Consider the following 16,947-nt stretch of genomic DNA (forward strand, 5'->3'; position numbering starts at 1 on the left):
TTTTTGTTATTAAACATTTTAATTACCATGATGTTGTAACTAGGACAGGAAAACATGCAAAGAGAAACTAATTATATGTTACTTAGGTTTAAAAGTATATCTAGTGTTAACAACTACAAACTATTGTAAGAATATACTGATACCTAATTTTATTTTTAATGTTAGCTGAGTTGTTTGAGAAGTAGAAATGGGTTAGGAGACAGATCTGTAAAAGCAGGTGCAAATTGGTTTTTTAACAAGATCAAGCATTTTGAGACCAATTTAGTGACAGTGTATTGATCTTGCCATACATGATGCCAATCATAGCAAGCACAAATTGATGTTCTCAAATTATCACACAAAAGTAAGAACGAAAAAATGGAAAACGAGAGAAAATGATTTTTAAAATCTGGTGTGTTTAAAGATTGCTTAGAGTCCGAAACTGACAATGAAAAGGGCAATGGGAGCAATTATTTAACAGTTTTAATCGTAATCCGGTATCTATTGATTTCTAATGTACATAGTGTGTTCTACAGGGATCTGCTATCATGTTGAAAAGGCAGATCGCATGCCATCAACATACGTAAATAATTCACTCTGTACACATTCAGGATCCTTTTCAGGGAGGATGATTTGGTTTGAAAATGAAGTATAAAAAAAGATTTGATGTCAGTCATATATTCTTTTTGTGCATGCTTTGACTTTGAAATTATATAAATATTGAAGAGAAGATTTTGAGTATTAGGGAGTGTTTTAAACCTACGTATAATTCAAAGCTTGTTAAGATGATCCAGAGAAATAAATAAAGTCACATTACATAAGTACCCACCAAAAAAATGGATTTGTCTCATAGCAGAAAGTGAGAATCCGAGTTTTTTTCCTGTATTAATATTAGTAGAGACTTGATGTTGATATTGATTTTTCTTATGCACTGTCACAACTTAAATTTCATCTTGAAGGTACAAGAAAAAGAATTGTCCATATACATACTCACACATATCTTTGTTTTGGTGTGAATTTTCAGGGACATAAGGAACTTGGTTTAAAACAGGAAACTGGAGAGTGATAGGCAGCACAGCGTGGGGACAGCGGAAGGAGGGACGCCCCCGTCAGCCACAAAAATGCTGCCAGAGTCGGCCGATAAAATGGGCACAGAACTCAACGGCACCGCGGTCAAGTCAGAGGTCAAGGTCGAGGTCAAAGAGGAGCCGCTGGAGGAGAAGCGGACGACGGACAACTCAACCAACAACTCCTCAGGGCCTCCAAGCAACAAACTGACCAATGGAGAAACAGGTAGGAATCAGGGCATGCTGTAAAAGGTGGCAGCTTAGGATGTAAACAGCAAAGGTCATTTAATAATGTTAATAACAAATTATCAAATCTTAGCTACCTTAAATTTTCGATAAACAATTTCATTATGAACTATTATTATGTAAGGTAATTCAATATTATTATATATTCAAACTTTAAAATTTGATTGTTTCCATATATATTGATACAGAGCTCTTCTTCTGATGAAGGCTTATATAGTCTAAAAATGGCTACAATCACCCATCCTTCTTAAGGTCTGGTGTTGGGAAGTGTATAAGGAGGTCTTATTTACAATGTTGATTTTTAAAAAAAAAAGTTTTCTTGATTATAAGATTTAAAAAATACTGTGACTATGTCACTTGGTTTAGAATGTATAATGTTTAGATTAATTGTGATTTAAAAATTATTCATTAAATTGATGGGATTAAGTACAAGTATATCTAGAGATGATTTTCTTCTCAGATAACAACAACCATACCATTGATAAACCAAAAGTGAAAGAAGAGAAGCTGCCACGTAAGTGCTCAGTAGCAGAGTATCTGTATGCATTAAGACTAAGAGTCTTCAACCTTTTTTGATCAATTTGGATGTTCATTTATACTACTATATTAAAATAATAGATGCGAGTTTCTGGGCTTTAATACCGATAAATCGGAAGAATACTGTCTTTTGTTTAATATATTTTAAACATTATTGGTACTTGAAGATTACCAATTTGTTTTTCTTTTTTTCTCAATCAAGCTTCGCTAATTAATAATCAACGAAAATTCCTCAAAAAATTCTGGAAATCATCTGGATTTTTTGGATTTTTCGATCTTGCACATGTGCATTACATTCACGCTAAATCATGGGAGGCTCTTTAGTTTATGTTACCAAAATATCACATTTGCATGGATAAACTCAGAAACGATGATACAAATACGTGTAAATTTTTACTGGAAATTTGCTAAAAACTCTATTCATCAAAGAAAATACGAGAGATAACGCTAAGACAGTGCATTGAAAAATCCCTGGAGTTTGAATGTAAATTTGAGGCGAGTGAAAAAAGTTGGTGAAAAAGTGTTGAATTCTTCAATAATAGAATTAAATTTTTAGATGAAAGGTATTTATAGCCTGAAAATGGTTTGTTATGAATACTGTAAATGTACTACATTTGGCTGTGTATTCTATTTAACGCTTTTGGCGGAAAGCGACTTCCGCTAAATCAAGTACATCGCTAATGTCATGCATACATGTATAAGAATAGTAACATTCAGGAATACTCTAATTCAAATCCAAGCCAACTACTAATTTCCGCCAAATATTGTACATGCCAAATATAATACATTTACAGTAATTTGTTATTTCAATGCATCATTAATTTTCTCCAAAATCTTTTTGGAGCGATTCGATCTGCAATTTTCTGCTACATTATGGCTATATAGGAGGCATTTCAACCGTGGCGAAAGCCTGTCCCGAGATACAGTTAGATTATTCTAACAAAGCAGAGTGAAGTGAAATTAATAGCATCACTGTAGGCTTAAAGCTTGGTTATGTAAATGTCAACCATGCGGTATGTCGATGTATCTATTTCGTAAATGTCCGATACCATATGCAATGTCAACCTGTGCACGCACGGGTCAAAGTCTAGTAGAAATAGAAATTCAAAAGTAAGTTAAAGCAATTGAGCTGTATTTTTTTTTAGAATTTTTTTTATTTTGCTGCAAAAACCTGCTAGTATGACAAGTCTTCATGTAACTTAAACTCTTATGACAAATAAAATTTGAAAGAATCATTAATTTTGTCAGAAGAAAGATCTCTCTTCTAAGGAATATATAGCAGATCAATTTTTTGAACAGGACAACAATAATTCAATTTTGCTTCAGTTAAGGCTTCCTTACATCTTTTCCAATAAAAATGTGGCTAACAGAACTTTAAAAACCATGATATTTTTGTCAATTTAGTAGAAAATAGCATTTCCCTAAAAAAAAAAAATTTAGCATAAAAATTACAGCTCATATTGCTTAAAGTTTTTTAATCTAAATGGACCAAAAACGAAAAAATAAATGATATCCGACAACTTTGATGATGTGAAAATTAAAAAGTTTATTCACCATCATTCGATTTCTTGTGAATAACCTTTTTTTCCACAAATTTCATCTAAACCAAATATTTTCCTGTGGATTTTCATTCTCTAATTGATATTAATTTTAAACCACAGGAACTTTAATCAAAGAATGCAGCTTGTAAGATCTATATATCTAATTAACAATACTGTATGTTGATCAGGAAATGTGGCACATTTTTAAACATGTAGTCCTTGATGGTGTTTGTTATTTGTACTGTATTTAAAGATGATTTGATTGGTGTTAAGTGAACTAAAAATATAACAATAAGTACAGACCAATAGAAATGTGAATTGAGTTGATTCTTTGACAATATAAGAAGACAGGTTATTCATGAAACATTTTGATTCTGTTCTTATCAACCGTTCCAATGTCTCTTACAGCTCAAACCCTGGCAGAAGTACTCAGTGAAGACACTGATGACCGTCGATCCTCGCCGGCAAAAATGGTTCCCCCAAACAAGACGCCTCAGCCCCCAAAAACGTCCAAGTCCCCAATCGCCGCCCCACCCCCCAACTCATCGCAGGGGACCCCCCCAACTAGCCACATGGGGCCAATGCCCCACCAGGCCCCACCCACCAGTGGAGAGTCCCAGTTTATGCAGCAGCAGAGTCAGATCTTTGTGTTCTCTACCCAGATGGCCAACGACGCGGCAGAGACGGTGATGGCCGGCCAGTACAAGAACATCCTGTCCTTCCACATGGACCAGCCAAACACCAAGAAGTTTCTTCAGGTATGTACAACTATTTTTTCAGAGTTATTCGTTCAATTTTTTATTGTTAGTTATTTGCATGGCAAAATACTACTGTAGATAAAAAATTATGTAGATTTTTCATATTAATATTCGAAATGTTTGTCACCGTCGGATGTAAACCATGCTTTTACATTCAAATTGAATGTTATCAAGTATGGCATTCGTAGATCAGGTGGTTGCCTTCTAGAGGATTAATAAGGTTGTGCCTTTCTATGTAATACTACTTGTAACAACTGGACGGAGTTTACAAATGACATTGTCTTTACTTTCGTTTAGAGTAAAATGTTCCTAAATTCAGCTTCCCTTTTCAATCCTAACGAAATAACACGATGCTGTATAGTTTACAGTGCTGCATACAGGCTTTAATCATGCAGTCAAATATTCGAATACTAAATATTGATTAGAGTATTAAAAATTTACTATTCATTTGTAAGTATTCCAACATTCCTTTCAGCACTCGATTAAAATCAATTAAATATAATGAAATTTGGGTCTTAACCAGTCTAGTCAGACTCCGAAAAAGGAGTCAACAGAAGTGACTTTCTGCATGCATTTTGGACTCCTTTTTCAGAGTCTACGCATGCGCATTTATACAAATGTGGCAATTTTTTTATGAAAACGTGGGTTTTTCAAGAAAAGATCTTGCAAAGTGCTGCATGTGTTGGCAGACCTTTTACATGTTTTTAAAGGCCCCGCATATAATTTACTATTGATTCTATTGTACATAATATATATTTATTTGCACTTTAAAAAGTTATTTATCTCTGGAGTTCAATGTTTGGACAATATTAAAAAAATGATTCTTTTTGTAGTAGATTACTAACAAACACTAGCTGCTCTAGCGATGAATGAAAAACATCTTATTTGTATTGAATAAATAGGATTGATTGTTTAAAGGTCTAGAAAATTAATTAAATTGTCACAATGGATACAATCACTCTTTAAATTGATAAGATAATTATCGTTAAAACAAATATAACCGTGGCATTTCCGGTGTTAGGAAAACGTGTTAAATACATTTCCTTCATGATAATTGAATAATTAATCCTAAAAATGATTGAAATGAGACTACAATGATTAATAAATGTATCCTTGTTTCATTAATTCTATACAGTTTCAGTTGTGCATGATAGAAATTATGGGTGAATTTTTTGTTTTCAAAATTTATCTTACGTAGGTGTACAAGTAAACAGTTACGAACATATAACATTAAATTTATATGATGTAAGCAAGTACATGTTTATTTGTCCTTTTCTTAACGTCTAGAGTAGCATAATGCAAAGTACTATCACTTACATATTATGTTCAATATCTTTTAATTTATCTGTACAGTAAATTCCTAATCAAACTCGAGGAATTTATATCTGCATAAAATCGCAAGAAGCCCGTCTCGCGAATTTTAAAATCTCGCTTTTAATTTTGGAACATATGTTAACTAAATGAAACTATGATAAAATTTCGACAATCACGATTTTATAATCTCGTGATTTGATGGAAAACAGTTGAATCGCAGAATTAAGTACTCGAGTAAAATAAGGAATCTACAGTATTAAATGTATTTGATCTGAGATTTATTTCGAAATCTATTTTATTATTATCTTACCAAAGCTCAGACAAAGAGTGTCAAGGAAAGGAGGCGATTTTTTTCAATTGTAGCCCAATCACAAATATGTAAAAAAAAAAAAAAAACCACAAAAAAACCCAAAGAACTACAGTATATATGATATTAGTCAAATTTGGCCCCCATAATTCGCTATTTTTAAAATGATTCAGGTACATTTATTTGTTGTGTTAATTTATAAAAGAGTTGATAATAAAATATGTTTTTCACCTATTTATTTGATTTATATGCACTCACTGGCAGTATATGACGTCAAAGTGATGCTATTTTTATTATTCAATCAAAATCAGTCAAAAATTGGCATTTTTATTATCTTTTTTCGAATGGGAAATATAGAGCGACTCTTTGAACAAGAACAAACTTTTTGTCACTTATAAGTATTGGAGAGATACATCTTTGGTGAAAATATTTTGTTTGTTCAAGCAGTCACTCAATGTTTCCTTAAAAGAAAAACTGCTTCAAAACAAGTAGTTTTTTTGCTAGAAATGAGAAAATGGCGGGAAAAGGTAAACTTTATGATGTCATATTTTTAAATTGTGGGCACTAAAATCAAAATGAAAATTATGAAAAAACTTCAAATGTATATTTGTACAAATAAAACAAAGAATTACAGTAAAATGACAATATTCATTTAAGGGGGCCATTTTAGGCTCAAACCATATATAGTCCTTTTAAAATTTTAAAATAAGCAATCTTTATATGTAGTAAGTACTTCCATTGTGTCTCCATAAGAAAGATATTGATGGGACACAAATTTTACACAGACGATTGGACGGACGGACATGCAGACAAGGTGATTTCTTTATACCCTCCAAACATTGTTTGCTGGGGACATATTGGCATACACAATTGAATAAAAATATTTTTGGGTAAATTTTTTACATCCTGTTTAACAAACATTATTTTGATGACATATATCAGCCTAGTGGGACTCTAAAATGGAGTCAACAGAAGTGATTTTCTGTAAACAATTTATACTCTGTTTTTGGGAGTCTACTCATGCGCATTAATACTGAATATGGCAATTCTTAAGGTAAATAAATATGTGGGGTCCATTAGATATGATCTTGCAAAGTGCCGCATGTGTTGGCAGACTTCTAACATGTTTATGAAGACCGTGGATATAATTTACCCTCAATCATATTTGTACTAAATACATGTAGATGTTTATTTTTTCTTAAGAAAGTTATTTATCTCCAAAGTTGGAGGTTTATATGGTACTTAGACGTTTAACTGAGAAGAGCTTTGATTGCTAACAAACACTAGCTGCTCTAGCGATGATTGAAAAAGTCTTATTTGTATTGAAAAAAGAGGATTGATTGTTCAAAGGCCTAGAAAATGAAACAAGTTGTCACTCAAAATACAAGAACTCTTGATTGATCAGATATAACTCTCATTGAAATAATTTTGCAGCGTTTCCAATGTTTGGAGTTCATGAGAATTGAATAATTAAGCGTATAAATGATTAAAATGAGACTATACTTTAATGTAACAATGATTAATAAAAACATCTAAATGTTTAATTTATTCTAAAAAGTTATAGTTGTGCTCAATTGAAATGGTGGGTGAATTTTTCATTTAAAAAGTTTATCTGACCTAATACAAATAAACAGTTATAAACATATGACATAAATATGACACCTTAACGATCAGAAATGTTGATAATACTTTAAAATTAATTTTTGGCATGATTTCGGCAGATTTAAGAGATTTTGTTGAAAGTAAGGGACTTAACTCTCACTTTGTTTACATTATATACGTGTATGATAGAGCCAAAGACACCGTTTTCTGAGTTGCTGTGGAATAATTTAAATTCCTGGTGGCAAATTTTCATGGATTTGGGGTGTTTTGCTTATTCGTAGGGATGTAATTTCCTGGATGCGGCTTAGATTTTCAGTTTCAGTAACAAAGATAACTCTTTTTTAAATTTGTTTTCGTTGAGGATGTAAATTCGTGGGGGAGGACTACCCACAAATACCATGAAATTTGAGCCACCACGAATTCTAGAGATTCCACACTAACTCTGTTTTCGGAGTAATGACTAGACTGTGTGTAGGTGTAGGTGTTTTGATTTACTATTGATCATTATCATTAAGTTGTGCATAGTTTTAGTGAATATGTTCTACAGTCTCTCCATAAAACCAATTTGTCTTAGAGATGATATGTTAATGAAACAAATATCATTACATAATGGTGTCTATACAAGCCCATTCATAATTTCATCTTTGATGCAATGATAAAGTACAAGGATTACTTTCTGTACAATATTTTTTTCTTGCTTGAAATAAGAGATCGAATTCATCTTTTGATAAAAAGAAAAAAATATTGCAAGCAACAAATACTAAGGTTGTGATACGTCGAAGATTAAAGGATTTTAAATTGTGTGAATTATATAAAAAAAATTCATTGGTTAAAAAAAAACAAAAAACCAGAGTTTCTGTCAATGACCAACATCAATAGTGGACACTAATTGGGTTTTTATTATATTTTTCAGAAGCATCAGATGAAAATCAACCCCTTTGGCGGAAATCCAGGAGGCATGCCTCCGCGTAACGTGAGACCAAACCTGGTCAAGAACCAGGCAGCCATGGGGGGACCCTTTCCCCCCAGTTCTTCAGTCGAACAGTGGGTTCAGCAGCAAAATGCTCAGCTGCAGGAACAGTATAGTTTCCCCCCTGGAATGAACTCTAGAAATGGAAATAATCCAGGGATGTCTCAGTGGCCAGGAGGCATGATGGGGGATGGATTTGATTCCAGTGTGATGGGGATGGGGGGTCCTCATAACCCAAGCTTAAGTCAACAGAAAGTGCCTAATGAAAACTTAACTCCTGAACAACTAAAGAAGCGGAAAGATGCCTTGCACAACTTACAAAAGATTCAAGAAATGTTGTTTCCTGAGCAACATCAGCCACCGTATGGACCTGGCCAAGGACAGGGAATGGGGGGAGGAATGATGCAGGATGGGATGCAGGGAGGTCCAATGATGCAACAGAACATGATGTCTCCACCCCATAAAAGAATGAATACACAGCAGAGCATGCCTGGGCATGAGATGATGCCTCAGCAAGGTATGATGGGACCTGATGGTATGATGGGTTCTCCAAATAGCATGATGCCAATGTCTCAGTATGGCCCTGGGCCAGGGCCATCATTCATGGGACCCAGAGGCCCTGGTCCACAAGGGATGCATAATGTAAGCCCAGCACAGCATGAATGGCAACGTCTGCAGCGTGAATTTTACATGGAGAAATCTCGGCGTCAAGGTATGGTTCAGCGCATGGGTCATCCTAACATAGAAATGTCAGGAAATGGACCTCCTCCACCTTCATACCAACACTCTATTGCTCAAAAACGTGGCTCTGTTAGTTCTACCTCCCCAAACTGTAATGGACCTCTTGGCTCTCCCCCAATGGTTTCACAGGGTGTTTTTGATTCACATGACATGTTCTCTCAAGGACCACGTAGGTCCTCCTTTGGATCTCTTGAACAAGGACCTGGGATGATAAATCCTGGGATGGGTTCCGGTGGACATTTTGATCCTATGATGCCCAACATGCCAGGATCTGGTGCAATGGCTCCTGGCATGTCTGGTCCAATGCATCCGCGACAGCAAAAGTCATCTCGTCGTAGCAGTTCATCTGAACTTCAACGTGTAGGCAATCCTGAACCTCTAGTTCCTGAGCTTGTCCCCAGTCGTCCATCATCAAGAACCAGCGTAGGAACTAGTGTGAGCAAGCCACCGCCTAGCTATGCACAACATGCACAATCACTGAAAAGGAAACGATCCGAAATCGAGGAGGACCTCTACAAAAATCTTCAACCTACACCTTCTCCTCAGCAAATCAATTACCTCAACCAGTTCGAAGGACAGGAACTAACAATTACAAAACAACTCAACTCTGCATATCGTGACCCCAATACACCAGAGAATCATGGGCCAGGGAATCAGTTTGGATCAAATCCAGTTGCGCACTCACCCATGCATATGAATTCAGGAACAAACAAAGGCCCCATGTCTAATTCTAGCCAGACATCGAGTGGAGGCCCTCTCAATAGCCCAGGACCCTGCCCGATGTCGGTAACTGGACCGAGTCCTCACTCTGGGGCCAACATGAGACTTTCACATTACGACCCACCACCTGTATCAAACTCTATAGCCAATAGTATGTCATCAACTAATGTTACATCTAGTGCTCCCCCTACCCCATCAAACAAATCATCCCTCTCCAACATCACTTCATCATCTCTCGCCGACTTAGCAAAAGGAGTAGAACATTTATCAAATCAAATGCAACAAAATATGATGCAGGGAGGACCTTTTCATAGTATTCAAATGCAAGGACAGCAAGCAACATCAAACACAAATACATCACAATCCTCAACGATTTCATCTGTGTCAACTGCAGAAATGTCCTCACAGACAAACACAACACCAAGTGTTAACAATACATATGTGAATGCCACCATGTCCATACAACAGTTGAATATCCAAAGTGTCAACGCCAGCCCTGGAGGGCAAAATTACCCAAATCCTCAAATGAGTGTGCAACAAATGAACATGGAGCAAATGGGAATGTCTGTGTCAGCTTCAGGACCAGGACATCCCAGCATGCCTCCTTCATCCGTGTCCATGTCACAGGGCCAAGCCATGATGGGCAATCCCAACATGGGGCAGGGAGACATGAACAAAATGCAGCAGCAACAGGCCTCTGTTCAAATGGGCAACAAAATGATGATGGCCCAGAATCAACAGAGTGGTCGTCCTGGATCTCCCAACATGCATGCTGGCAATACCATGGGAAATGCCAGCGTTCAAATTCAGTCAAAGACCCCCAACACAATACAGTATCTTCCTGCCCATCCACCTGCTAATCAACCAAATGTACCCCAAAAACCTCCTGATCTCAACTTCATGCAAAGGTTTGCATCTCCAATGAACAACTTTGATTCAAAAGTACCCACCTCTAAAATGCAGTATTTTTCCAACCCCCAGGATCAAGTTATGAGGCCAGGGAGAATGTCTCCATTTTCAGGGGGACATCAAATGGGAGGAATGCCTCCACAACATATGATGCAGCGAGGGGGATCTGCAGGTCCAGAGTTCTCCTCTATGGGTCCTGGGGGACCTCCTATGGGAGGAATGAATGACATGATGATGAACAACATGGGAGATAACATGGGAGGTCCCATGGGGCCAACTATGGGAAATATGCCGCCAGGAATGATGCCAGGGCCAAATGAACAAGGAATGATGCAAGGAAACATGCGCATGTCCCCAGGGATTATGGGAATGGATCCTATGGGCCCTATGCCACATCCAAATTCACCACCATATGATATTGGACCCGAGCAAATGATGGGTCCTGGTCCAGGGATGATGGGGGGACCTATGGGGTCAAGGAGACCAGCTCGAGGGTTCCCACCAGACATGATGCCCGGAGGTAGAGGTCCCTCCTCAATGGAAATGATGCCTGGTGGAAGTTCTGCAGCACGATTATCAGCCATGAGCAACTTTGGACCATCCATGCAGCCTCATGGAGGACAGATGCCTCCTCATGGAGGAATGAGAATGCCTGGAGGGCCTGGGATGGGCATGGGTGGCCCACAGGCTGGAAACCCATCCTATACTGCCCAATATCAACAATTCCAACAACAGTTGTATTCTCAAGGACGTCCCAGACAAATGTCGCCCATGGAGGGCATGATGGGAGGGCCGGGCCCCGGTGGACAGTACATGGGCATGATGCCCAATATGCCCGGGCCATAGTTACCATATAATGCTGTTACATTATGAATTGTTGATCATGTGATTTTGTTTATTAAAATCATGTCTAACTTACAGTGAATTGACGACATTCAAGTCCTTTAAGGGTACATGTCTTGTTTCAAATCTGCTTGAGAAAAAGTCATCACAATCTAATTCTTGTTAGTCAGGGACCATAAAGATTATATATCAAACTATGTCTGCTAACTGTGAAAGGGTATGTGTATTCCTGTTTTGTTAGATTGCTGCATTGAAATGATTTTTCTACAAATTGTACACTGTTCAGGGCTGATATTCAAAGTTTACACTGCTATTTTGCCTGATAATGTTGAATATGGCCTGACTTTGTACTTATAGGTTGTGATAACGGGCGTGTTTAATTTTATTTTCCTAAGTGCTACCAAATCTTGATTGTACAATTATTTTTTTTTTTTTTTTTTTTTTTTTACAAATGACAGTTCTTCTGAGATAAGAATGACAAAAGTTTTTTACAAAATACTCAGCATTTGTCACTGTTCTTTTGAACCCCTTCACTTCCTTTGATTTCACTGTAAGCAGGATGTCCAAATCGGTTGGGGTTTTTTTTATTATGTGTTATTTTGGGAAAGAATAATTAGTTACTATCCATGAAATGGAAATGACACTGGGGACTTTTCATATGATGAACAATACAGGCATGTTTTGGGAAAACTGAGCATTTTTGTACGTTTAAGTTCAAAGGACCTGCTGCAATATGTATACATGTGATACAGTTGCACCGATAACAAGGGTACTTATCAAATATTTACAGGGTATAGCATGCTGTGTAGGAATATAACCATTGGAACTTTATGTTCAACAGAGGGGATTATGAACTTCTAGATATACTTGTAGATAAGTAGGATCTTTTGGGGGTAAAATTATATGCCCCTTGCTGACGATTATGCCCTCTGAATTTTTGTAGGTACCTGGGGAGAAATATAGCTTTAAGAGCATTCATTTCTTTTTGTTTGTTTTTTTTTTACCAAAGAATAAGCTCTCTCTATTTTTTTTTATACACCAAATTGACTTAAAAATCAGTCTGAATTCTTTATTAGACAAACTCTCTCCAAGGATTTAAAATGTCTTTCATTTTTACATCAAACACAAATTTATGTTTACATTAATTAGTGATATTACAATAATATTTAATTATTTCTACATTGGGTGTGTTTTCAGACATTTTTAAACCATAAACATCGAAACAGGTTTTAATACCCTGCAAAGCATGACATAACATTTTGTGTGGTTGTTCATAATTATATGTATATTTTTTTGTCTTAATTTTTTTTCCTGAAACTTACAAATTTTTTTTTCTTGTATATTTAATTAGAATTTCATTTTTGGGCTACACTTATGAACATTTTTATCAAAGACTTTATAGTTCTGATATAAATATATATATATATATTATATACATATGTATTATATCTTTGTCTACACATTGTAAATATGTCATGTACAGTTATTTTGTTTATTACGACATCATTTCATTTTGATGACAAACCTCCATCCAGACGTTTCATTACTGTATATAGGTCCCCATCATTTACTTAATGGTCTACAAAGAGCATATCATTTGATGTAGAAGGATTATATACTTACTGTTACCTATATCTGTTGTCAAGGAGAAATGACCTTGACCTTTGACTGCTCTGAAGGTCACTCGTGCAATACAAGCACCATAATGTTTAGACTATTTTTTGGTAGTTTATTGAACAAGTGAAGTATGTGTGAATTTTTGACAAAACAATGTGGCTTTATATTCTGACACGAGTGTTAGTTTTCTGATTTCTCTTTCTCTGATATGCAGAAAGCTAGAAAATATTCTAAGAAAAACAGTGTTTATCAAATACTTTCTCAAAATTTATAATCAATCTTTTCTTTTGAATGCAAGACATTTTAAAAAGGTCAGGTCACTGTTATTTATGAATTTTCTATTTTCTGTGGAATTTTTTTCTTCATCAAAACAAAAACAAAAATGGTTTAGAAGAGGGCTTTCACATGAAAAGGTGGTTTTAATATAGGAATGTTAAAAGTGGGGAAGTAAATGAAAGCATTGACCTTCTATTTTTGATACATTTTATATAGTTATATATCTGGACTGCTGATGATACATAAGTCTAACAGGATTAAAATAGGTCACGTCAAAATATGTGCCATGGATTCTTTCACAGACGACTGTTGACTGTTAAGTGAGTCATATTTCCTTTCTTGTCTGTTAATTTATTGTGAATTAGAATCTGTGGAGTGATTGTGTATAATTTTTCTACAAAGTGTTGATTACAGAAGAGACTGAATGTGGTTCTATGTAGGCAGTTTTTCCAACATTAAAATGTCATTCATAACATGCTTCTTTGCTTGTTAATTCATATGGCTATATATGCACAGTGTTTATATTAATGGGGACAAAATACTATATATATCTTTTAACCTGAACTAGTTATAGTTGCTTTAGGTACCATGTTACTGTGAAATGAAATGACAGTTCTTGAAATTACAATTACAGAGGCATGATTGTCAACAAAGTAACCATCAGATCTGCTTTAAACTTTGAAGTATACACTTCACTATTTTTTACCATAAACTAGTATTTGGTATAGAAAAAAAATTCAAATACTACAGCTATGAAAGTAAACATTTTCCTATATATTCTTTATCAAAAAAAAGGTAAATATAGCCTAAATATGGCCTCACCATCTATACTTCTAAAAATAAAACTTGCATCTGTGTCAAAACTATGGAATCTATGTTACTGAACATGAAGTATAGTTTCTTGTATGGAAGAAAATTTATTTTTCCCCAAGAATGAAAAGATTTAAAGCAAGGATCAAAAGGAAATAAAGAAATTGAAATTGGATAGAAGCAACGTATCATTTGTAAAAACTTATGCCATTAAAAAAAGAAATTTGTAGCGACATTTAAGTCAATCCTGGCTGTAAATGAGCTAAATTCTCAATTTTTTATCAACTAAATCTGAATAATGACAATCAAAATGGCTTTGCTGTATTGGGGATATCTTTCCTCAGTGTTTTTCAAATTGAGAGATGTACGGGTAAGTGAAATGGTTTGTTCCCGTTTTGCACACATTTGAAAATTAGGTATCGAAAAAATGTGTGCGAAACGGGAATTTGACCAGGTGAGATAATTGCTTAATTGCTATAGTCTATATCACAGTTCCTGCGAGGGCAATTGACAATAAAATAAATAAAACATATCTACTCGCAATTGAAATTTACATGTATTTTATATTACAATATAACTTGCATAAAAGCACATTTACATAATAATTGACATCCATATTCATAAATTTGATTTCAAACATCAATTTGGTCATGAACAATTTCATAATTTTTTTTAAACAAGAAAGATTATTGCAAAAGTGTTGAATATGTAGCGCGTTTGTTTAACTAACTGCCGATAGGAAGTACATGTACATGCTAAAAGTTTGAAGAGAATATCATAATATTTAATTATTGCTTTTGCTGACATAAATGGAAGAAATGTGTCTAGTGAAAACGCTGCTAAATATTTTTCATTTATGTTGTGTTATATCTTGAATAATCGAAGAAAATAGACAAACTGTATGATGATAAATAGGCAATTTTATATGCATGCTTCAAAAACTGTAAATATTATTTCACAAAACCTATCAAATGTATTCCCAATTCATGCATTTTTAACCTTTTTTAGTTTGAGGTACCCGTATATCGCATCAATATTGAAATATTATTTTTGTCAGATTTTTTATGTATTTAACCTCCGATTTGAAAAACTAGAAAGTGACCCGCCATATACTAAAGCGGTGATGTCATAGGAACTACTGTCAAGGTCGCTACTTCAAACATTGAAATATTTTGTGATAAAAATCTGTTTTCTTTCATAATATTCTTTCTGTTGATACCAGACAATCAATTATAAACATGCGTTTTACATAATTTGCAACTCGATTGTAAAAAAAGACACGGAGTACCCCATATGACTATCTATGTAGTTTTCCCCTTCATCATATAATTATCCATTGAATCAGCCTCCAATTGGCTTTGGGCCATTTTTCCTAATTCATTTGGTTTTATATTTAAGGTAAATGGACAAAAATGTAAAAGTCAATTCATCTAATCTAATCATTATTTTTTTATCAGACTTTTTAAATATATCATTATCTTTATTTTATAAACCGAAAAAAAATGGTGATAGTTATTATTTATTAGACCTAAAACACAACAAAATATCTGTATCTTTCTTGTTTTATCGTTAAGGCACTGATAAAACACAGATAAAAATCCAGGTATAATCTTTGACCGAAAGCAGACTATAATTGCTATCACAACACAATTCACACCTATTGTACTATACCCAATAATCAAATGTGTGCAAAACGGGAACACACCAGTGAAATGTATTTTGATTGTTTGCCATGTTATCAATAAAGAGAGCACTCTTTTTTTCTGAATAGGTCACCTTTATAATTAGTTAATTAACTCAAAAGAAAGAAATTAAAATGATATCAGGTGTCATATATTTATTATCACAGACAACAATATTGCACAAGTACAATTTGATTATGCAATTCAACAAAAAAAAAATGAAATACTGCTGCAAATTATTAAGAACATTAACTATACAAAAAAGTTAAAACTATCGACGATGGATGTATCCATGGACATGCATTCAAATATATGTAGGTTTATAAGTATCTTTATATCAGTTGACTTCATGAAAAATGAACCCTCTTCTTATAAATTAAAATTGTCATTCATATACAATCTTTAAAAATTAGTGTCTACTGTTCCATTTCACTTGAATGGATTTCATCAACTTCCTTTCATTGAACTAATATTCAAGAGTAACTTTCTTAATCAATAAAAGAATTTTACATGCAATTACATGTATCACAGCATTTAATATTGATCATTTATTTAACTTAATATTCCATCAAGAAATGATGAACTTGTCATCATAGAATTTTTTTCAATTTTCCATCGCGTTCCCATTCGTTCATGTACATGAGCAATAAATAACAATCTACAATAATAAATAAATACCAATATGAATTTAGTCATGATCTGAGATGCAAGGGGGACCAAAAAAAAAGATCAATATTTATAGTTTTTCAAGTGGCATTTCTGCAGTTTGATTATTAATTTTCATAGGTTTCAATGTTGACCTGATCCCCAAAGTTAAATGATCATTAAAAACCAACTTTTATTTGAAAATATTTAGTTATCCAGTATTCCATATCAAAGAATTATTTTTGAATATATTTGAACAATATGCAAAAATCAAATGGTCACAAAAAAGGTGAAATATGCATGTAGTAGTGTTGGAAAACGTGAATAAAATTTGATTTACAATACATTGATGTATATTAATAGAGACCGCATTAACTTGATGA

At 34.4% G+C, this 16,947-nt stretch overlaps 1 protein-coding gene across 3 annotated transcripts in view; it reads left to right on the top strand.

Moving 5' to 3' along the window:
- The window catches only part of LOC128173962 (B-cell CLL/lymphoma 9 protein-like), a 32,442-nt gene extending 18,542 nt beyond the window's left edge, over positions 1-13,900 (top strand). For all 3 annotated transcript variants that reach the window (XM_052839620.1, XM_052839627.1, XM_052839624.1), the window contains exons 4-7: positions 1,004-1,272; positions 1,753-1,806; positions 3,779-4,128; positions 8,265-13,900. In XM_052839620.1, coding sequence (XP_052695580.1) covers positions 1,101-1,272; positions 1,753-1,806; positions 3,779-4,128; positions 8,265-11,537 — 3,849 coding nt within the window. In that variant the 5' untranslated portion in view covers positions 1,004-1,100 and the 3' untranslated portion in view covers positions 11,538-13,900. The remainder of the gene's footprint in view (positions 1-1,003; positions 1,273-1,752; positions 1,807-3,778; positions 4,129-8,264) is intronic.
- Positions 13,901-16,947: the final 3,047 nt, after the last annotated feature.

Source organism: Crassostrea angulata, chromosome 1 (assembly GCF_025612915.1).
Source record: "Crassostrea angulata isolate pt1a10 chromosome 1, ASM2561291v2, whole genome shotgun sequence".
Lineage (NCBI taxonomy): Eukaryota > Metazoa > Mollusca > Bivalvia > Ostreida > Ostreidae > Magallana > Magallana angulata.